This window comes from Medicago sativa, chromosome 2 (assembly GCF_051527215.1).
Source record: "Medicago sativa cultivar Bolivia chromosome 2, Bolivia_mono, whole genome shotgun sequence".
NCBI classification, from domain to species: domain Eukaryota; kingdom Viridiplantae; phylum Streptophyta; class Magnoliopsida; order Fabales; family Fabaceae; genus Medicago; species Medicago sativa.
In genome coordinates, this window is record NC_140750.1 from 30,325,905 (window position 1) to 30,351,310 (window position 25,406).

Below are 25,406 nucleotides of genomic sequence, written 5' to 3' on the forward strand. Positions count from 1 at the left end.
TATTCAAAATATGAACTCGAAGAGAGACATCAAAGCAAATCAGGAGGTGGTGGAACGATGGCCGGTAGAAATTATTTAAGAAGGTGTACCTTCTTCTCCTTTCTTAAACAACCAACAAAAAATAAATATCAGCGAACACAATCTGAATCAAATATATTCTTATACAATAAATCATCACTAGGCCTATATAAAAACAAAAGGCAGGATGTCTCAGACAGTATATGTACTTCTGATTGGGGTTGGTTAACTCAACTAGTTTGACCTAAAGGTTAAAGAGTTTCCTGGGTATAAACCCAGACAAAAGAGTAAATATTAATCTAAAGACTAATTACTAAAATTTGGCATTAAAAACATACTTTTCCGTATGACAAGATTAATAAGGATACAAAGAAGATTGCAAGAGTTACAGTCACATCAACTGTGCACTTGGAAAAAATAGCATTAATTTGGTTTCTTAAGCCAAGGCATGAGATCAGAAGACTTGAATCTATTTTAAAATTATTTGTCCACAGTACTTACATCATGATATTGAATTTCTAAAAACCAGGTTTGCTACAAAGTTATTCAAAAAATGATCACCTATTTGAAGTTATCAGTGTAAATTAGTTTTTAAACTCCATGTGAATTGTGAACATCAATGACATCATGGATGAGAATATATTCCTGTCTTGATCATAAAAATAGTTTCAGATCTAATATAACATTTCAAAAGTTTTTGAAACTTAGCACATATTAATAGATAAATGATAGCAGGAGGAAACCTTTGTGTTCAACCATGTCTTGAGCAATCACACATTGCAACACAATCATAAACTTGAAAATGTCATTGCGGTGGATTAGGCCAAAAGCAACAATAAAATAACGTCTCAAATATTCTGTCGATTTATTATTTAAATTCAAGTGTAAACCCAAATTCCTAATAATTCCATTTATAACTATAATAGGTTTTTCTTATACACACACCTCTATTTTCTCTATGCGAGAGCACTAGGTCAATAGTTACTTTTCAGGAAACAAAATGATAACAACTGACTACCTCTTTGAATACTATAAGAATAAGCTCCAGAGATTAGGCCATCGAGGATTTTTTTTTTTCCTTAGTATAAAGCCACATATATTTATGTCTATTTTTTTTTTCTTTAAAATAGCACTTAGACATAGACCTTGTTATTTGCATATGAAAACTGCTCTTTACCGAACACATTTTGCTCATTTCCAACTAAAATTCTAAAATTACCCATGTGTAAGTTAACTCACGTTGATAACCAACCATTCATTTTTTTCACTTTCTGGCACATATAGATGATTTCACTTGGTAGTAAACTCATGATTTCTTTCACTTTTTTACATATACATGATGCATGTGACTGCATTCAATTAATACATCTTTTTGCTTTCTTTGATTAGACTATTTTGAATTGTCTTATTTACCTGTTATCCTGACAAAAAACAAGACCATCACTTTTTTTATTAAAATCAAGTCAAACATGGTAGTCACATACATCATATCATACTATTTTATTAATATGACTTAACCCACCCACACATATGCACGCACATAATGCAAAAAAGTGAATGGTTTAATATCAGCGTGACTTAACTCACGCATGTATTAATTCCTGCATGAGTTAAGTCATATAGAGATTGACACTAGCGTGACTTAATTCATGTAGCATGAGTTAACTGACGCAATGATATTTTGATCTTTTCAATTGGGAATGAGAAAAAGTGTTGGGTAAAGAGCAGAATTCTTTGCATATAGCCTTGATAAACCGCAACACCCTGCACTCCTGCAGTAACAAACTTGTTAGCATATAGCCTTAAACTAAATTTTACAGTATTAATATGCACACCGCAAATTAAAATCTACACCACCAATGCCATTTTCATAAGCATTCATAACAATGCAAAATATATTAGAAAACACCTAAAATTTAAAACATGTTATTATGACAAAATTTCAAAACAAGTTGTTAATTGTCTTTTCCTGTTCAAACAAAAGCATTAGGCTATCAAATATTTATTTCCGTGGTGTTTTGTGGTTGGTTATTTATGGTTGCAGTGTTTTTGGTGGTGTTTAGAGGGTGAGCTGCAGCTGTTGGTTTTGTTGCTGTGTTTCGGCCTGCCTTTGTGTGTTTCATGTGCATTTAAAGATAGCGAGTATGCAATTAAGGAAAGAGCAACACATGTGAGTCGATCGAAACATTTTGCATGTGGTCGTGACACTTTAGTTAGTTTTGATTGGAAGGCTCAGGTAGTTGCAGACAATGACGGAACCAGGAATTTTATAGAGTATGGGCAGAAAACTTATTGCAAATTCACATGTGACATAATATATATAAAATTAGGAGGTAAATGCCCTTTCCGAGACATCTTTGCAGTGAATGTTCGAATAATATCAAAATCATCAAGTGACTTGAATATCTCCCGCTCGGTGTAACATATCATCAAGTCATTGAACCACACATTGTTGATCTTGTTGTGCAATATAGTCTTGATAATCTTTGTTGCTGAAGAAGCTCTTTCAACGAATGATGTCGACACTGACAATATCAAAGCCAACTCAATGAGTTTGTAGACTAATGGAAATACCAAATGTTTCTCAATTTGAACCATCTTCATAGCCAAACTTTGAACATCTTTACAAGAAGAAAAGGAAGCATGCCTTTTCACTTGAAGTACATAAGTGTCAAGTTGCTCCCTTATTGTTCCACGGTCATCATCAGAAAAGTCTGCATGATAAATACCAGTAGGACGAGCAAGCTTATCAACATCAAACTTGGAGAAAGGGTTCTTGGGGTCAAGACATGAGAAGCAATCAAGCACAATGTTACTTCCTTCACTAAAGCGATGATCCATCTCAACACATATTTTGTCAATAGCAACATAAAAAATCTCTGCACGGTAATGGTGAAGATTAGTGACAGTCCTCCCTTCTACTCTTGAACGATCCCGGACCGGTATTTCTTCATCCATATTTGGCACCGGATTACCAACACAAAATTCTTGTACATCAAATAATAAATTATCCCAACCACTATCTCTCAATGTGGCCAACCGAGCTTTGACGACATTAATTAATTCCATGGCAAGCACAATATTAAGATCTTTTCTTTGCAAGATTTTTGAAAGCTCGTTTGTGATACCAACAACTTTAACATTAACTTCAAAATGAAAGCAAATTTAAAGCTCTCCATTTTTTCTATCAAACCCGCTGCTTGAGATGGTCCACGTCTATCTTCATCAACCATACTAAGCACCACCAACATGGAGGACCACATCTGATCCAAACGAAGCAAGGTAGAATGATGTGAACCCCATCTAGTATCCCTGGGTCTAGTGAGACTAGATGATTGGTGCAAGCTTCTTCCTGTAGATATCTCACCGCTCTCAGGTCTATTCAAAATATCTTGGTGTTATGCCTCCGTCAAAGCACCCCTTCTCTTGCAAGATCCACTTGATGTTGTTACAATCAAAGAGATGTACTCAATGAAATCATTAATAGATGAGCAACTGCTAGCAACGGACACAATCACCAATTGCAAGCGGTGAGCATAACAATGGACATAAAATCATAAGGGTTTACATCTAGAATCTTTCTTTGCAAACCATTAAATTCACCTCTCATATTTGAAGCCCCAATATCATATCCTTGCCCTCATATCCTTGAAATATATAACTTGTAACGATCAAGAATACCATAAAGAGCATTCTTAAGTGCATGAGACCGAGAGACAGAGAGGTGATGAACTGAAGATGAAATTGTGTTGTTTCCTTTTGTTGTACGCGCGCCTGTGAAATTAGAGTTTGCCCAATATTTTTTTTTAGGTGTGTTAATGGGCTATTGGGTTGGGCCTAAAATGAAGAAATTATTGATTGAGCGCGGGCGAGTGCTTGGGGTCGTCGGGTGGTGAAACCGCCTATGGTTGCAGAGGAAATAGATAATTATTATTTGGATGAAGAGAGGAAGGTGAGTGTTGTATGAGGGGCTCTCACACCTTTGGTTGCGTTTTTGTAACCATTATCGATATAGGGGTTGTTGGTGTTGATGTTGGTGTTCGTGTTGTTTTGCGTGTGGATGATTGTTGATGTTGGGTTGCGAGTTTGAATGTTAACATTTTTTTTTTTTGTTGCATGGTGATCTGAATCCATCTCTACCGCCGCCAGCTCGTGCTGGTTGTGGGCCCTTTTTTGATCTGGTTATATTTGCGCTATCGAGTCACCTATTGTCAGCCTTAGTGAATTGTATACCCAACAATTTCATTTGTTATGGGTTTTAATTATGTTTGTCAAATAGTCAATTCTACTTAGGAATACCAATAATTTTATTTATTTTTTTATTTCAGTTCAACATTATTTATTGTCATTTATTTTTTTGGTTAAAACATTACTTATTGGTTTAACACAACATTGAGAGAGAAAAGTAAATGAAATGACATGATAAATAATTAAAATTATTATAGAAAAAAATTAGATAATAATATCAAAAGTAAGAAAAAGTTTTAAATGGAAAGAAGGGAGTAATAATTTGATCAGTTATCTCCCTACTTTATTTTCATATTGGCCGAAATATATATTTTGGAGCTCGGTCCAAATGAAAAAAAATTGCTATAACATAATGATAAAAGATTAGCTCTCAAAAAAAATTATAATAATGATAAAAGATTAAATTGGTGAACACAGTAATACAATATGAAGGTTTCAAATAGGAATAGGAATGAATATGGCTGGAATGAGTAGCTCATTTTATTAAGTTAAGGGATACAATAAGTCAAGGAGTTAAAATTCATGGTTCAAAGCCTAGCAAATGATAAAATATTAACGTAACAACTAGCATACTAATATTTGTTAATGAAAAAAAAGTATATGTATGAATATTATAAATAATAATAATAATAAACTGGGAAAATGAAAAATATTAATTAAAATGACACTATCGGTCATTTTACAACATTCAAATTCAGTATTTTAAGTTTATAGCAATGAACAAACATATCAGGTGTAATATTAAACTTATGTGGTTCATAGATTTATTTCATTATAATAATCTGAGTAACATATATATATTTCTAGCTTCTATAGGAACAAACACATCTATCCTTGGTACCAGGGTTTGGAACACAAGTACCAGAAGCTTCTTTAAAAGTGGAAGCACATCTTGCATTACAACAAGATAAATCACATTCACCTTGAAAGCATGTTCCCACCCCAGCATGACATATATTTGGTGATGGAGAATCTTGATTGAAAAAACAAGTGCATAGGTTGAAGTCATCACATATAAAACCAAATGAACGTGCCCCATGAAGAGATTTACAATGTGAACGGCAATCTATGTCATCACATCTAGCAAATATATCTGAGCATGTGTTTCCTTCTACTCTTAATTGCACTGTCATCCCATGCACAAAAAAATAAAAATTACAAGTTTTGAAATAAAATATTTTCATGAGAATAAACACAAAACGTTATATATTTGTAAAAGAAAAATGTTGGAAACACTTACACACGGCAATGGTAGCTAGGATGAGAAGGAAATTAACCCAGTTTGAGAAGTGGTTTGCCATTTGTTAATACTTAAACAAATAAGGAAATTATTCTTTACCAAGTTTCTTTTGGTTTGATAGTGTTCTTTTACAATCAAAAGTGGTGTATTTATAGGCAAACCTATGACCTATCTTGTGTGCATATTAACATTTTAATTTCATGTGTATATCATATATCGATAATTAGTCATCCTCAATATTTGACTATGATAATTATCCTCGATATATTGTATTGATATTTTTTATTTCGGTCAAATATGATACTACTTTTTTTTTTTGGTACAATATTATATTGTTAGTATTTCAATGTCAATGAAAATTTTATCCAACGTTCTTTTTTATAATTTCAATTAGAGGATCAGAAACTCATGCAAATTTACGTTTAACATAGCAACTAAGCTACTCCGAATTTGAACTACAATGAGATTAAATTTGTGTGCCTTCTGATTTAAATTAGTGTTTATCAAATTCAACCAAGAGAATACTAGGATAATATCCATATTGTGGTCAATCCATGCATTAATATCTTTTGAAGTATTGGAATTGGCTGTTGAACAAATCTTATATGAATACAACTTCAAATAAAAATTATAGAATTATTTAGTAATATCATTTAAAATTATTTAATCATTTTTCCTTTTATTTTTTTCATTTAGGTGTATTTGTCCAAATACTTTTTATATGAAATTGCGTCCAAATTTTTTATGTGTGTGTACGTATCCAAATTCTTTTTATAAGATAATTATCCTCAAGATATAGTATTGATATTTTATTTCGGTCAAATATGATACTACTTTTTTTCTTGGTACAATATGATATTTGTTAGTATTTTTAATATTACTGAATATTTTATTCAACGTTCTTTTTTATAAATTTAAATTAGAGGACCAGACACCCATGCAAATTTACGTTTAACATTTGTGTGCCTTTTGATTTTAACTTGTGTTTATCAAATTTACCCAAGAAATTCAAATTGTGTCCCGTTCCATGTAATTTCATCAATGTTGTGGTCAATCCATGCATTAATATCTTTTGATTGTTGAACAAATCTTATGAGTAACTCCAAATAATAAAAAAAAAACCACTTGGACATATACACAAATAAAAAAAAGTAAAAGATAAATAATTTAGATATGTCAATTAAAATTATTTAATCATTTTTACTTTTATTTTTATTATTTGTGTGCATGTGTCCAAATATTTTTTTATATGGGTTTGTGTCGAAATAAATATTTTTCTTCATTGTTTTTCTGATAGAAATATTTCTCTTGATTGCTAAACATATTATGATTTTCGTTCATTCATAAACAAAGATTGGAGCTAAGAGGCTTAGTTTTTGGAATCTAAGGTAAGGAGGAAAATGTTATATTCACATTTAAAATTTATGATTATTTGTGTGGTTTGGGTCATGTTTGTGAAGTGATTGTTGAATTAAGTTGATTTTTGTGCTCCATTAATTATGGGTATTTTGAATATATGAAAAGTGATATAATTATGTTGTTGTTGCATGAAAACCTATGTTTGGTTGTGATAAATTGATGTTTAAGTGTTTTTAGCTTACAGTAGAAACACTTTAAATTAATACTCGGTAAATTAATAAACTCTCTAAAATAATAAATTTGTCCGGTCCCGACTTGGGCTAATGTAAAAAATTGAAAAACTCGATAAAATAATAAGATAATAATTTTTCGGGAGATCCCTTTATAATTTTCGGTCCCAAGAAAATCATAAATTAATAATTCATAGAAACTGAACAAAATATATTACACTCTATTGAAATATGATTCAATAGTTGTCTGTTTTCCTTTAAGTTCAAAAGTCATTATTGATTTCCAACGCATATGAACACAGTAGTTACTAATTTACGTTGAGTCCCAAGGTTCGCTGCAACGTAATTCTAAGAGGCATAGACTAATTTGCCTTTTTGTTTGGTATGTACAGTATAATTACTTAAAAACTCTTTAAATTAATAATTATTAATTTATCGATAAATTAATAACTCTCTAAATTAATAAATTTCTCCGGTCCTGACATTATTAATTTATAGAGTTTTAACTGTATTTGAGTGAAATTCATGAGGTTGTTCTTGAATTATGTCAAATTCATGTTCTATATTCTTTCTGCATGTTCAAATAAGATTCGGGACTGCTTCCACTCCGGTACCGGTATAAGGGCCAAAAAAGGCTGTTAATTTGTTGTCGTTCTTCACATTAAACAGTTGGTGATCGTGGATTCGTTAGTTACCGTGTTGGCTGTAACGCCCTATTTCTATTAAAGCGATAAAACACGCGAATATAACAAATATTCAAGAAATAGACGCTACGTCTAACACAAAATCCAAAATCCAAAATCCAGACATACATGTATATATATAAAATATCTCAACAGTCGCAGCGGTTACAAATCAAATAACTCCAACATATACATGTCATGGTCAAATACAACCTCAACTAAAAAATCCTCCAAGTCCGACAATGGACAATATCAACAAGATAAAATAAAAACCAACAAGGCATAAAAAGACTCTACAACCTAATCAGAGCCTAGAACTACGACTCTAGACGATAACGGAGAAAGATCCCGCTATCGAACACTCACCACAAAGCAACTACTTCTGCACAGCGTCTACCCATCCATACAGACAGGTAGGCAGCAAAAACCACTGGGGGTAAGCATTACATTAATCATAATCAACATAAACAGACATAAGCATTCAAGATTCATGGATAACATATATACATAACCATCCCTCCTAGAATACTAGCATCACATGATTATTATCCCTCATTCTATACACCTCAAGCAATCACATTACTAACATAGCATATCAAACATATTCAATCTCTAGTCAAGTCATCGACACAAGCTCATCATTCATCAACATCAATCAATGAAAGGATTACTCACCTCACTCCTCATTTAGCATACTTAACTCAACAAGTACAATTCATCATTTCAAAGAAATCACCACATCATGTATATATACATATACAATTCTCACCTCATTACTATTACCAAAATATTTATCATCAAATAGATTCACCAAGTGTATAAGCACAAACAAGTAAGACATGCAATTAGAGCATAATTCGATTATTCACAACCATCAACAAAGTCCACCAATGTACATATACACCTATCCACATATAAAGCACAACATGCAACAAATTTCACCATTGCACAATTCACCAAGTCACATATTCAATTATGACACAATTCGTCAACCAATCAATTCCAAATGTCACAAGTATGTATTCATCAAACACACTTATCATCAACAATCATCATTCACATGCAACAATTAAGACTCATGCCAAAATGATATGCGCCTATACTCGACACATATATGCATGTGGTACCAAATCTCCTCAAGGTCGTCACACATGATGCAACAAAAACATCATTATCAACGGCTATAGTCAACGGCAATATGGATATAACATCCGAAACGATATATGATGCATGAACATATGACTCAATCGACCATGCATATGTTCACAACAATTCAACGGCTATAATCAATGGCTATATAGTCAACGGCTATATGTATATACACGCATTCATCACCAATCACGTCAAAACTAGCATGTATAAACTCACCACCAACAATCAACATCATTTTCATATAATTATTCAACAACATAATTCATCATCATGGTTTAGCATATATGCATTCACCCACAATATCATCATCAATTAACATATATGCAAGTAATCAACATTAACAACATTACTACCACTCAACAACTCCATATAATTTCTCACAATTCAAGTAAAGGAAAAAATACAACACATTATGACAAACATCATATTCAACACCTAACAACCATTCACATATCCTTATTTAATCTTATAAAACTATCGATAAAATATTTATAAGGAAATTGGCTTTTAAAACCATTTTTAACCAAGTTCCTCTATCTTTATCTCCTTTTCAAAATAATTGAGCTATTGAACCAAAACCAAGTAAACAAGATCCAATGCCTCAACTAAGTATATCTCTAGGCCACATATAAGTGCAGTAGAGAATACTTTGGTGTTTCACCGGCTAATTATAACGGAATCATGAGATTCACCAAGTTCGTCTCTTGGTAGCATTTTACAAAACCATACTTTTATAAAACAAAACCAAGATAGAACCTTCACACCATAAGTTGAATACTCTAAAACACCTTAATTGAACTCATAAAACTCAAGTTGAAGTTAGGAAACAATCCATAAGGTTTGGGTCGACTTAGAAATAGTTATGCGGATTTTTCGTAAAATTTCATCAAGACCACCTTGGAGTATTTTCATCATAACTCAAAAACCAAAAATCATTTTCAAGTCAAACCAAAGCCTCTGGAAAGCTAACAAAATTATCTACAACTTTCATGTTTACACCGAAGGCCAATTCAAAACAAAAAAGGGTGAAAAATGTGAATGTTTCCCAGATTTGCCTGACAGAAAATCTGTAACACCCATACCAGACGTATCTAGAAAGTCTGGCACGTGCGTTAATATTAGTACTGGATACATTAAAATATACAACAATTAAAAACTTCGAATGAATAATATTTACATCAAGTTACGTTCGTATAAATAATAATACAATACAACTCATCCATACATAAAAATACATCCTTGATGTCCATGACGTCCTGCAGCTTTACGAACGAACCCTTGAAGTAATATCCATTCGGCTCCGAACATGCATAAACGTCCTGCTTATCTGAAACAAATAAGGATTGGAATGAGACATAATGTCTCAGTGAGTTCCCCTAAATCCTAGGCTATAGGCAACCTCAAGGGAAACCTACGGTCACCACGTGTCTAAAAATACAACCTGACGGTTGATTATACGTGTGTGGGGACTTGCATACTTAGACGGTCGTGCATACTAGGGCCGTCCTAGTCTTATCTCACTTGTTATAGGCTTCACTTCCTATACGTGTCATGGCGGTCGAGGGGAAACTAAAACCGCAATGCCAAGAATACGCTCTACGTATCAAGGCCTAACATACTATAATCATGACACCATTCTAAACCGGACGGTTAGGGGAGACCTAGGACCGTCATCGGCATATCTTTCTCTATTTGCTCTAATGCATAATACAATGTTTCTAACACGTATCATATCTTGCTATCATACTAGTTTTGACGCTCTACGTCTATGCTCTACTATTCTTGACGATCTACGTCAAGGTTTTACTAGTTCTTGACGACCTACGTCAAGGCTCTGTGACTTATCATAAATATATCTAATAAATATGCATAGTCAAGTTCATTCATAAAGTTAGCGTTTAACAATCAAACATTATCTGAGTTCATTTTACGGAAAGCCCCGAGTGGAGTAACCCCGAGCGCATTCCCTATCTATCCGATGGAAACCTATCTAAGGTATAACCAACGGCACTCCTGCAGTGACGTGCGGGATCCTTACGGCTAACCCCGTTTCACCTAATGGAAACCTCTTGAACCAACCTAATGTGGACACAAGAGACACGACACTACCTCTTGCTTACTAAGTGACATGCGGGTTCCTTACGGCTAACCCCGTTTCACCTAATGGAAACCTCTTGAACCAACCTAGTGTGGACACAAGAGACATGGCACCTTAACTTAAAAGTCTTGATCTAAATATATGCATGAGTATTAAATCTATACTAGCTATCTCTTTTACCCCGGATGTCTATACGATCCGACTAGAGGTAAACTATGTGCTTGCTTAACCTTCTATGTGAAGAGATATCTAATCAATTCACGTCTTGCCATACCTGTATGACACTTAGCTCTTATGCGAAGATAATATTCTATATCACTTCGCGTCTATTCAAACATACTACTCATGTCTAGCATTCTATTCTCTTCTAACTATTCTAGTTCTTGACAAGCTATGTCAAGCCTCTACTTTCATCCCATGCCTAGTTCCTTGCTACCCGAATAATTCGGCTAAAACTCTCTTGAGCCATCCTTGTAATACATGCTAAGATTGCCATGATTAATGATGCAAGGATCAATTGACGATGCGTGCAAAGTTTCAATAATTACTAGAGACCGAAAATGCCATAAACCCAAGTTTCATGCCGTTTATAAATTCTATGATTTGATAAAGCCAAACTTGTTCCAGTAGAAAAATAAGTGAAAACAGTGAAAGAACACTTCGAAACGATCGCTACGGACCCCCACACGACTGCCCCCAAGCACCCGAACGCAGAACAACGCGGAGGTTGTCCTGTCTGGGGCGCCTGGCGCCAAGAGTGGGGCGCCTGGCGCTGGCTCCCTGTGTGTGGGCGCCTAGCGCCCTTGTACAGGCGCAGCGCTGCGATTGTTGCGTTTTCGGTGTTTTCGGCTACGGGTTTTCGCCATTTTCGACCCAAAACTCGTCCAATTCGACCTTGTAATGCATCAAACTCATACAACAACATGTATAGCATCATTTAAACATAACTCATGGCAATTTTTAACATATAATCAACTAGAATTGGCTTGGGGTACTAAAATTTCATTAAAACTAAACTAGCATAAATCATTATCCTTCACAAGATTAAACAACCCCAAAGGTGGGTAATCTATCTATGGAACTCACCTCTAATGTTTGCACTTGATTCCCAAAGCCTCCAAGTCCTAAGCTCAAGAATGCCAAAACCCTTGCTCTTGGTTCAACACAAATCCATGGCTTTAGCTCATCAATCCCACTTCTTCCATGCTTCTCTTTGTTTCTTGATCATGAAGAACCACATCATGCACAAAATCATGCTTCTACTTCCAACATAACCAAGACCCTAACCTCTTGAGGTTCTCTTGGTGAAAAGAAATAGTAGTGGTAACAATCCAAACCAAGCTTCCATTCTTCACTATGATCTTGAAGAATCTTTGCTCAAGTATGTATAAAGATGAAATCAAATTCTTGGATGACAAGGAGAAGAGAGGAAGGCGTGAAAGAGGAGAGAAGGAGGAGAAGAATTTCTTGCCAAAACCTAGAGAGAGAAAGAAGAGTGGAAAGTGAGATATTTTGAGCCAAAATCAAATAAATATCTCTCAAACGTGCAATTACTAAATTGCCCTTGCTCCAAGCGTGTTTAATACGACTCTGATACTGAAATCGTATTAAGCTAACATCCCATAAAATATTTCCATCACTCTTATTTTCCATGAACTTAAATCCTCTGGCATTATCGTCTGGTAATATTCTGATACTGACAGGCGGGATGTTACACTCTACCCCCCTTAAAGAAATTTCGTCCTCGAAATTTAGAAATCATCTACCAATCGCTGCGACTAAAACCTGTCTTCTTTGGTTTCAGTTATACTAAATCTGATCAAACTCACTCCGTAGAGTTTCGAAGCATACTTTCCTTATCAATACATGTAATTCTTCCTCTTTCTTATTCTGCATATGATTGAATATGGTCTCTTCTATCTTACCATCTTTATCAAAATCACAGAACTGTCTGAGAACATAGTGATTAAAACTAACCTTTGTTATAGGAGGATTGCTTGTCTCGGATCTATTCCTTCTCTGCATAGCATGAACTCTGCATCTAATAAGTTTTCTCTATCTGAATCACTCAGGATTTGCCTTTAAACTGGAGTTCTACTGATATCCAGGTTTGCCCTGCAGTGCTTACGTGTATCTAACACATCTTGTCATGCATACATTTTATCACACATAGATAATCTCTCTTGCCGCACTTTACGACTTTTGCCTCTTACTTTGTTACTCATCTTGATAATTTGGCAAACCTATCATCTCTTTTAGGAGTCTTAAGAAATCTTTCTATCTTTCATAACCTCCCTGTACTGCAATTCATGGGTAACTTGTCTAGCTTGGCATGAAGAAGTGAAATCAACTACATTGATTCATCTGACAATCTATTAACCTGTCTGGTGGTTCACATGCTCTTGAAACTTTCTACTAAGTCCATTTGCACTTGCATTGTACACTCAAAGCACAAATCCGTGCATCCCGTATGACTTGAGTATCACATGGGTCTTGTCATTCATTCATAAAACTTTACCTTCTAGTATTGGCATACTTTTAGCGCCATTGCTTGTTAGTTAATAACGATACTCATTCTAGCTTCTGTTTCTAAAATTTCTAAACTTTGGTACATAGGTTCTTGGGATGAATAGATACATGACTAGAAAAATATCATTTTAAAACTGAGTCTATACTAGTACTGCAGAACCACAGGACAAGTCTCTATATCTGAAAAAGGTTTTATGACTCTCCTTCACACTTGTCTCTAACAAGCTGGTCCTGAAGTCTGTACGTCTTAAGTGAGCTTACTCGCTTACGACGTATCTCATCAGTCTTAACAATGTGAAATTTCATGTTTCTTTTTTTTTTTTTTTTTAACATCGTTCCCAAGTTCCTTAATACCGACCTTATCTTTAAAAGTTAAAAAAAAAAAAAAAACGTGGCTTGACACCATTCTAGAAAGTATCGTTATCAATTACAAGTATGGTATAAGAGGGTATGCACTTCGTCAGGCATAACTCATCAATCGTACTCCATCAATATAGCATATACTCCTTCTGACTAACCAACAGCTCTTCTACGAATTAGACATCACCAAAAGGCAACTTGATTAATTCACCTGTGTTAACTCTAATCTTTCTCATCTTACCTGAGTGAAGATACTTTCTTTAAACTTTTACTTTAATCATTACTGGCTGCATAAGCATCTATACTTACTTAACATAACGAGAACTCCTCGCTTTCCACATAATACTTCTCACTGAAATGGTATTTCTATCTCGAACATTTTTCACAAGATTCTTACTACAAAATTCCATGTTCCATGGCTACTGTTCCCAACTTAAGTAATTAACTTCCGTTGCGCTACTCTGATTCCCACCGGTTGGCTTCAACCAATACGCTGATCCGTTGAGACGAGTGAACTTTCTTCTTCTTCTATTATTACATTAATATCTGCTTGAGCTCTGCTCGATACTTCTATGTTGCATGCTACTCTGCAACCTTGCTCTACTCTTTGCTGGTAAGATTGAACCTCAAGGAAACTTACCTCTGGACATATCAATGTCATACGTACTCTTATTCCTGAGCAACTTAACTCAAGGAGCACATCTTTGCTATTACATAACTACTATTCCATGAAACGCGCTTACAACATCCCATGGTAGACTCATCTTGCACTCGGACAACTTCCTTATGCACCTAACATTGTAGCTTCGTATCTCGCATACTATGTTTTGCTTAATTCTTCCTATGCTTGCTCGTTAATTTTTCTTTCTAAGAAATTTCATAAATTAGCACAAGGGTCATTGACGTTGATGACTTTCAACTATATAAAAAAAAGCATATACTGAATCTAGGTCCCAGTCGTTACTCTAAATTCACAGAACGAGTTGATAACACGTATGTGTCATCAAATCTTAGTCCTAGTGAGTTTAGCCAAACTATACGAGTCGTAACAAACCGGTACCTACAGAATTTCACTTCGAATTTCAAAATGTCAACTTCAATCACCCATATGCGTATGTCTTTCTAAAATCATGTAAACTTTACAACTTAGCATCTTAACTAGCCTTCGCAAGTCCATCAAGCAAAACATAGATTCGAGGGGTACTCTTAACTCTGCGAAATCCAAAATCCTCATGATTTCATATATGACTTTGCACCATTTAACTTCTTGCCTTATGATTTCACATCTGTGACTTTCATTCTAGATACTGGTGCCTCTAAACTCTTGGTCTAAACTCATTCTTATCTTTTGACACATTAACTTCCAAAGTCACGTTAAACCGGATCGATTTTTCATTGATAGTTGCTCATGCCTTTTTCCCTTTGGAAACCTTAGGATGTGATATGCATTCGTCACTCGATATCAAAAACAATTTTTCATTGCATAAAAGATGGTGAAGACAACTCTCCAATAGTCACTGCATTCCCTAGAGACGAACTGAAAAATTTCGCTCCGGGTTCGCTATTGATGAGTTTCTTCAGCTCAATTTTTTTTTCAAAACATAGTTTGTATAAATTTTTATTTCTCAAGTAATTTAATGCACATCAGTCATTCCCAACATCTAAAATATCCTACTACATATGCATGGCAAGCATCAACCTAATTCGATACAATTCTCGGCACTTTAGAAATTAATGCCTCATTCCTGATAACATAAAACTTTCACCGAATCCTTTTCTACTACGAGTAGCTTACTTCCCTGCGTTACCGCTTAACATAGCTTCCCGAACACTAGAATCTTGTTCACCTTGAACATTCAAGTCCATAACTTCAATAACATAACACTAATCCTGAGAGTCTACTAATCCCGTCAACCTACGTCGACTGCTCTCTATCTTGTAGCCTTGCGCTTACTTTCTGGAATACAATTCCGTTCTAACTACGACCCTTACTGAAGCTTCAGGTCCTACAAAGATATTTCCATATCCTTCACTTACGGGTATACGAAGTATCATCAACAACTTACCCAACACTGTCTAAACGCCCCTTCTTAACTTTACCTTACAGTCCCGGAGGATTCATACTTCTACTTGCTTAGTTCACCGTCCACCTACTGGCACGATCAACTTCTTACTAATACTCATTCCGAGTTCTTACTTCTGAGTTCACACTTTCCAGTGCATCTTCTTCACATACTTCGTCCCTCCAGGGTCCTATTCAGCTCTCAGGCATCCATTCTAATCGTCGAATGCTAAATTGAGTTGATCAGGCTCAACTAACAACAACAACTAGAACATTTACCCGGAACCCAATGGTCCCACTACCTTTGTTGTAACTTAATGACCCAAGGCACGGTCTGAATCGACCTGCTCTGATACCAAATTGTAACACCCATACCAGACGTATCTAGAAAGTCTGGCACGTGCGTTAATATTAGTACTGGATACATTAAAATATACAACAATTAAAAACTTCGAATGAATAATATTTACATCAAGTTACGTTCGTATAAATAATAATACAATACAACTCATCCATACATAAAAATACATCCTTGATGTCCATGACGTCCTGCAGCTTTACGAACGAACCCTTGAAGTAATATCCATTCGGCTCCGAACATGCATAAACGTCCTGCTTATCTGAAACAAATAAGGATTGGAATGAGACATAATGTCTCAGTGAGTTCCCCTAAATCCTAGGCTATAGGCAACCTCAAGGGAAACCTACGGTCACCACGTGTCTAAAAATACAACCTGACGGTTGATTATACGTGTGTGGGGACTTGCATACTTAGACGGTCGTGCATACTAGGGCCGTCCTAGTCTTATCTCACTTGTTATAGGCTTCACTTCCTATACGTGTCATGGCGGTCGAGGGGAAACTAAAACCGCAATGCCAAGAATACGCTCTACGTATCAAGGCCTAACATACTATAATCATGACACCATTCTAAACCGGACGGTTAGGGGAGACCTAGGACCGTCATCGGCATATCTTTCTCTATTTGCTCTAATGCATAATACAATGTTTCTAACACGTATCATATCTTGCTATCATACTAGTTTTGACGCTCTACGTCTATGCTCTACTATTCTTGACGATCTACGTCAAGGTTTTACTAGTTCTTGACGACCTACGTCAAGGCTCTGTGACTTATCATAAATATATCTAATAAATATGCATAGTCAAGTTCATTCATAAAGTTAGCGTTTAACAATCAAACATTATCTGAGTTCATTTTACGGAAAGCCCCGAGTGGAGTAACCCCGAGCGCATTCCCTATCTATCCGATGGAAACCTATCTAAGGTATAACCAACGGCACTCCTGCAGTGACGTGCGGGATCCTTACGGCTAACCCCGTTTCACCTAATGGAAACCTCTTGAACCAACCTAATGTGGACACAAGAGACACGACACTACCTCTTGCTTACTAAGTGACATGCGGGTTCCTTACGGCTAACCCCGTTTCACCTAATGGAAACCTCTTGAACCAACCTAGTGTGGACACAAGAGACATGGCACCTTAACTTAAAAGTCTTGATCTAAATATATGCATGAGTATTAAATCTATACTAGCTATCTCTTTTACCCCGGATGTCTATACGATCCGACTAGAGGTAAACTATGTGCTTGCTTAACCTTCTATGTGAAGAGATATCTAATCAATTCACGTCTTGCCATACCTGTATGACACTTAGCTCTTATGCGAAGATAATATTCTATATCACTTCGCGTCTATTCAAACATACTACTCATGTCTAGCATTCTATTCTCTTCTAACTATTCTAGTTCTTGACAAGCTATGTCAAGCCTCTACTTTCATCCCATGCCTAGTTCCTTGCTACCCGAATAATTCGGCTAAAACTCTCTTGAGCCATCCTTGTAATACATGCTAAGATTGCCATGATTAATGATGCAAGGATCAATTGACGATGCGTGCAAAGTTTCAATAATTACTAGAGACCGAAAATGCCATAAACCCAAGTTTCATGCCGTTTATAAATTCTATGATTTGATAAAGCCAAACTTGTTCCAGTAGAAAAATAAGTGAAAACAGTGAAAGAACACTTCGAAACGATCGCTACGGACCCCCACACGACTGCCCCCAAGCACCCGAACGCAGAACAACGCGGAGGTTGTCCTGTCTGGGGCGCCTGGCGCCAGGAGTGGGGCGCCTGGCGCTGGCTCCCTGTGTGTGGGCGCCTAGCGCCCTTGTACAGGCGCAGCGCAGCGATTGTTGCGTTTTCGGTGTTTTCGGCTACGGGTTTTCGCCATTTTCGACCCAAAACTCGTCCAATTCGACCTTGTAATGCATCAAACTCATACAACAACATGTATAGCATCATTTAAACATAACTCATGGCAATTTTTAACATATAATCAACTAGAATTGGCTTGGGGTACTAAAATTTCATTAAAACTAAACTAGCATAAATCATTATCCTTCACAAGATTAAACAACCCCAAAGGTGGGTAATCTATCTATGGAACTCACCTCTAATGTTTGCACTTGATTCCCAAAGCCTCCAAGTCCTAAGCTCAAGAATGCCAAAACCCTTGCTCTTGGTTCAACACAAATCCATGGCTTTAGCTCATCAATCCCACTTCTTCCATGCTTCTCTTTGTTTCTTGATCATGAAGAACCACATCATGCACAAAATCATGCTTCTACTTCCAACATAACCAAGACCCTAACCTCTTGAGGTTCTCTTGGTGAAAAGAAATAGTAGTGGTAACAATCCAAACCAAGCTTCCATTCTTCACTATGATCTTGAAGAATCTTTGCTCAAGTATGTATAAAGATGAAATCAAATTCTTGGATGACAAGGAGAAGAGAGGAAGGCGTGAAAGAGGAGAGAAGGAGGAGAAGAATTTCTTGCCAAAACCTAGAGAGAGAAAGAAGAGTGGAAAGTGAGATATTTTGAGCCAAAATCAAATAAATATCTCTCAAACGTGCAATTACTAAATTGCCCTTGCTCCAAGCGTGTTTAATACGACTCTGATACTGAAATCGTATTAAGCTAACATCCCATAAAATATTTCCATCACTCTTATTTTCCATGAACTTAAATCCTCTGGCATTATCGTCTGGTAATATTCTGATACTGACAGGCGGGATGTTACACTCTACCCCCCTTAAAGAAATTTCGTCCTCGAAATTTAGAAATCATCTACCAATCGCTGCGACTAAAACCTGTCTTCTTTGGTTTCAGTTATACTAAATCTGATCAAACTCACTCCGTAGAGTTTCGAAGCATACTTTCCTTATCAATACATGTAATTCTTCCTCTTTCTTATTCTGCATATGATTGAATATGGTCTCTTCTATCTTACCATCTTTATCAAAATCACAGAACTGTCTGAGAACATAGTGATTAAAACTAACCTTTGTTATAGGAGGATTGCTTGTCTCGGATCTATTCCTTCTCTGCATAGCATGAACTCTGCATCTAATAAGTTTTCTCTATCTGAATCACTCAGGATTTGCCTTTAAACTGGAGTTCTACTGATATCCAGGTTTGCCCTGCAGTGCTTACGTGTATCTAACACATCTTGTCATGCATACATTTTATCACACATAGATAATCTCTCTTGCCGCACTTTACGACTTTTGCCTCTTACTTTGTTACTCATCTTGATAATTTGGCAAACCTATCATCTCTTTTAGGAGTCTTAAGAAATCTTTCTATCTTTCATAACCTCCCTGTACTGCAATTCATGGGTAACTTGTCTAGCTTGGCATGAAGAAGTGAAATCAACTACATTGATTCATCTGACAATCTATTAACCTGTCTGGTGGTTCACATGCTCTTGAAACTTTCTACTAAGTCCATTTGCACTTGCATTGTACACTCAAAGCACAAATCCGTGCATCCCGTATGACTTGAGTATCACATGGGTCTTGTCATTCATTCATAAAACTTTACCTTCTAGTATTGGCATACTTTTAGCGCCATTGCTTGTTAGTTAATAACGATACTCATTCTAGCTTCTGTTTCTAAAATTTCTAAACTTTGGTACATAGGTTCTTGGGATGAATAGATACATGACTAGAAAAATATCATTTTAAAACTGAGTCTATACTAGTACTGCAGAACCACAGGACAAGTCTCTATATCTGAAAAAGGTTTTATGACTCTCCTTCACACTTGTCTCTAACAAGCTGGTCCTGAAGTCTGTACGTCTTAAGTGAGCTTACTCGCTTACGACGTATCTCATCAGTCTTAACAATGTGAAATTTCATGTTTCTTTTTTTTTTTTTTTTAACATCGTTCCCAAGTTCCTTAATACCGACCTTATCTTTAAAAGTTAAAAAAAAAAAAAAAAACGTGGCTTGACACCATTCTAGAAAGTATCGTTATCAATTACAAGTATGGTATAAGAGGGTATGCACTTCGTCAGGCATAACTCATCAATCGTACTCCATCAATATAGCATATACTCCTTCTGACTAACCAACAGCTCTTCTACGAATTAGACATCACCAAAAGGCAACTTGATTAATTCACCTGTGTTAACTCTAATCTTTCTCATCTTACCTGAGTGAAGATACTTTCTTTAAACTTTTACTTTAATCATTACTGGCTGCATAAGCATCTATACTTACTTAACATAACGAGAACTCCTCGCTTTCCACATAATACTTCTCACTGAAATGGTATTTCTATCTCGAACATTTTTCACAAGATTCTTACTACAAAATTCCATGTTCCATGGCTACTGTTCCCAACTTAAGTAATTAACTTCCGTTGCGCTACTCTGATTCCCACCGGTTGGCTTCAACCAATACGCTGATCCGTTGAGACGAGTGAACTTTCTTCTTCTTCTATTATTACATTAATATCTGCTTGAGCTCTGCTCGATACTTCTATGTTGCATGCTACTCTGCAACCTTGCTCTACTCTTTGCTGGTAAGATTGAACCTCAAGGAAACTTACCTCTGGACATATCAATGTCATACGTACTCTTATTCCTGAGCAACTTAACTCAAGGAGCACATCTTTGCTATTACATAACTACTATTCCATGAAACGCGCTTACAACATCCCATGGTAGACTCATCTTGCACTCGGACAACTTCCTTATGCACCTAACATTGTAGCTTCGTATCTCGCATACTATGTTTTGCTTAATTCTTCCTATGCTTGCTCGTTAATTTTTCTTTCTAAGAAATTTCATAAATTAGCACAAGGGTCATTGACGTTGATGACTTTCAACTATATAAAAAAAAGCATATACTGAATCTAGGTCCCAGTCGTTACTCTAAATTCACAGAACGAGTTGATAACACGTATGTGTCATCAAATCTTAGTCCTAGTGAGTTTAGCCAAACTATACGAGTCGTAACAAACCGGTACCTACAGAATTTCACTTCGAATTTCAAAATGTCAACTTCAATCACCCATATGCGTATGTCTTTCTAAAATCATGTAAACTTTACAACTTAGCATCTTAACTAGCCTTCGCAAGTCCATCAAGCAAAACATAGATTCGAGGGGTACTCTTAACTCTGCGAAATCCAAAATCCTCATGATTTCATATATGACTTTGCACCATTTAACTTCTTGCCTTATGATTTCACATCTGTGACTTTCATTCTAGATACTGGTGCCTCTAAACTCTTGGTCTAAACTCATTCTTATCTTTTGACACATTAACTTCCAAAGTCACGTTAAACCGGATCGATTTTTCATTGATAGTTGCTCATGCCTTTTTCCCTTTGGAAACCTTAGGATGTGATATGCATTCGTCACTCGATATCAAAAACAATTTTTCATTGCATAAAAGATGGTGAAGACAACTCTCCAATAGTCACTGCATTCCCTAGAGACGAACTGAAAAATTTCGCTCCGGGTTCGCTATTGATGAGTTTCTTCAGCTCAATTTTTTTTTCAAAACATAGTTTGTATAAATTTTTATTTCTCAAGTAATTTAATGCACATCAGTCATTCCCAACATCTAAAATATCCTACTACATATGCATGGCAAGCATCAACCTAATTCGATACAATTCTCGGCACTTTAGAAATTAATGCCTCATTCCTGATAACATAAAACTTTCACCGAATCCTTTTCTACTACGAGTAGCTTACTTCCCTGCGTTACCGCTTAACATAGCTTCCCGAACACTAGAATCTTGTTCACCTTGAACATTCAAGTCCATAACTTCAATAACATAACACTAATCCTGAGAGTCTACTAATCCCGTCAACCTACGTCGACTGCTCTCTATCTTGTAGCCTTGCGCTTACTTTCTGGAATACAATTCCGTTCTAACTACGACCCTTACTGAAGCTTCAGGTCCTACAAAGATATTTCCATATCCTTCACTTACGGGTATACGAAGTATCATCAACAACTTACCCAACACTGTCTAAACGCCCCTTCTTAACTTTACCTTACAGTCCCGGAGGATTCATACTTCTACTTGCTTAGTTCACCGTCCACCTACTGGCACGATCAACTTCTTACTAATACTCATTCCGAGTTCTTACTTCTGAGTTCACACTTTCCAGTGCATCTTCTTCACATACTTCGTCCCTCCAGGGTCCTATTCAGCTCTCAGGCATCCATTCTAATCGTCGAATGCTAAATTGAGTTGATCAGGCTCAACTAACAACAACAACTAGAACATTTACCCGGAACCCAATGGTCCCACTACCTTTGTTGTAACTTAATGACCCAAGGCACGGTCTGAATCGACCTGCTCTGATACCAAATTGTAACACCCATACCAGACGTATCTAGAAAGTCTGGCACGTGCGTTAATATTAGTACTGGATACATTAAAATATACAACAATTAAAAACTTCGAATGAATAATATTTACATCAAGTTACGTTCGTATAAATAATAATACAATACAACTCATCCATACATAAAAATACATCCTTGATGTCCATGACGTCCTGCAGCTTTACGAACGAACCCTTGAAGTAATATCCATTCGGCTCCGAACATGCATAAACGTCCTGCTTATCTGAAACAAATAAGGATTGGAATGAGACATAATGTCTCAGTGAGTTCCCCTAAATCCTAGGCTATAGGCAACCTCAAGGGAAACCTACGGTCACCACGTGTCTAAAAATACAACCTGACGGTTGATTATACGTGTGTGGGGACTTGCATACTTAGACGGTCGTGCATACTAGGGCCGTCCTAGTCTTATCTCACTTGTTATAGGCTTCACTTCCTATACGTGTCATGGCGGTCGAGGGGAAACTAAAACCGCAATGCCAAGAATACGCTCTACGTATCAAGGCCTAACATACTATAATCATGACACCATTCTAAACCGGACGGTTAGGGGAGACCTAGGACCGTCATCGGCATATCTTTCTCTATTTGCTCTAATGCATAATACAATGTTTCTAACACGTATCATATCTTGCTATCATACTAGTTTTGACGCTCTACGTCTATGCTCTACTATTCTTGACGATCTACGTCAAGGTTTTACTAGTTCTTGACGACCTACGTCAAGGCTCTGTGACTTATCATAAATATATCTAATAAATATGCATAGTCAAGTTCATTCATAAAGTTAGCGTTTAACAATCAAACATTATCTGAGTTCATTTTACGGAAAGCCCCGAGTGGAGTAACCCCGAGCGCATTCCCTATCTATCCGATGGAAACCTATCTAAGGTATAACCAACGGCACTCCTGCAGTGACGTGCGGGATCCTTACGGCTAACCCCGTTTCACCTAATGGAAACCTCTTGAACCAACCTAATGTGGACACAAGAGACACGACACTACCTCTTGCTTACTAAGTGACATGCGGGTTCCTTACGGCTAACCCCGTTTCACCTAATGGAAACCTCTTGAACCAACCTAGTGTGGACACAAGAGACATGGCACCTTAACTTAAAAGTCTTGATCTAAATATATGCATGAGTATTAAATCTATACTAGCTATCTCTTTTACCCCGGATGTCTATACGATCCGACTAGAGGTAAACTATGTGCTTGCTTAACCTTCTATGTGAAGAGATATCTAATCAATTCACGTCTTGCCATACCTGTATGACACTTAGCTCTTATGCGAAGATAATATTCTATATCACTTCGCGTCTATTCAAACATACTACTCATGTCTAGCATTCTATTCTCTTCTAACTATTCTAGTTCTTGACAAGCTATGTCAAGCCTCTACTTTCATCCCATGCCTAGTTCCTTGCTACCCGAATAATTCGGCTAAAACTCTCTTGAGCCATCCTTGTAATACATGCTAAGATTGCCATGATTAATGATGCAAGGATCAATTGACGATGCGTGCAAAGTTTCAATAATTACTAGAGACCGAAAATGCCATAAACCCAAGTTTCATGCCGTTTATAAATTCTATGATTTGATAAAGCCAAACTTGTTCCAGTAGAAAAATAAGTGAAAACAGTGAAAGAACACTTCGAAACGATCGCTACGGACCCCCACACGACTGCCCCCAAGCACCCGAACGCAGAACAACGCGGAGGTTGTCCTGTCTGGGGCGCCTGGCGCCAGGAGTGGGGCGCCTAGCGCTGGCTCCCTGTGTGTGGGCGCCTAGCGCCCTTGTACAGGCGCAGCGCTGCGATTGTTGCGTTTTCGGTGTTTTCGGCTACGGGTTTTCGCCATTTTCGACCCAAAACTCGTCCAATTCGACCTTGTAATGCATCAAACTCATACAACAACATGTATAGCATCATTTAAACATAACTCATGGCAATTTTTAACATATAATCAACTAGAATTGGCTTGGGGTACTAAAATTTCATTAAAACTAAACTAGCATAAATCATTATCCTTCACAAGATTAAACAACCCCAAAGGTGGGTAATCTATCTATGGAACTCACCTCTAATGTTTGCACTTGATTCCCAAAGCCTCCAAGTCCTAAGCTCAAGAATGCCAAAACCCTTGCTCTTGGTTCAACACAAATCCATGGCTTTAGCTCATCAATCCCACTTCTTCCATGCTTCTCTTTGTTTCTTGATCATGAAGAACCACATCATGCACAAAATCATGCTTCTACTTCCAACATAACCAAGACCCTAACCTCTTGAGGTTCTCTTGGTGAAAAGAAAGAGTAGTGGTAACAATCCAAACCAAGCTTCCATTCTTCACTATGATCTTGAAGAATCTTTGCTCAAGTATGTATAAAGATGAAATCAAATTCTTGGATGACAAGGAGAAGAGAGGAAGGCGTGAAAGAGGAGAGAAGGAGGAGAAGAATTTCTTGCCAAAACCTAGAGAGAGAAAGAAGAGTGGAAAGTGAGATATTTTGAGCCAAAATCAAATAAATATCTCTCAAACGTGCAATTACTAAATTGCCCTTGCTCCAAGCGTGTTTAATACGACTCTGATACTGAAATCGTATTAAGCTAACATCCCATAAAATATTTCCATCACTCTTATTTTCCATGAACTTAAATCCTCTGGCATTATCGTCTGGTAATATTCTGA

At 36.5% G+C, this 25,406-nt stretch overlaps 1 protein-coding gene and 2 long non-coding RNA genes across 3 annotated transcripts; all 3 read right to left on the reverse strand.

Annotated features, from left to right (window-relative positions):
- Nucleotides 1–2,051: 2,051 nt before the first annotated feature.
- On the reverse strand, nt 2,052–3,049 carry LOC146946147 (uncharacterized). The gene has a single exon (XM_085748870.1). The coding sequence runs from the start codon at nt 2,974–2,976 to the stop codon at nt 2,308–2,310; it is 669 nt and encodes a 222-aa protein (XP_085604996.1). The 5' UTR covers nt 2,977–3,049; the 3' UTR covers nt 2,052–2,307.
- A 6,971-nt stretch (nt 3,050–10,020) lies between these two features.
- Nucleotides 10,021–13,898, reverse strand: LOC146946148 (uncharacterized). Its single transcript, XR_015026645.1, has 2 exons — nt 12,115–13,898; nt 10,021–10,257 (listed from the first exon to the last, which is right to left on the reverse strand). It is a non-coding gene; the product is annotated as an uncharacterized LOC146946148 (long non-coding RNA).
- Nucleotides 13,899–16,362: 2,464 nt separating this feature from the next.
- Nucleotides 16,363–25,406, reverse strand: LOC146946149 (uncharacterized). The gene is made up of 3 exons (XR_015026646.1): nt 24,799–25,406; nt 18,457–22,941; nt 16,363–16,599 (listed from the first exon to the last, which is right to left on the reverse strand). It is a non-coding gene; the product is annotated as an uncharacterized LOC146946149 (long non-coding RNA).

Bases quoted from the DNA above. Each gene is read 5' to 3' on its own strand.
- LOC146946147 (XM_085748870.1), bottom strand. From the start codon at position 2,976: ATGGATGAAGAAATACCGGTCCGGGATCGTTCAAGAGTAGAAGGGAGG.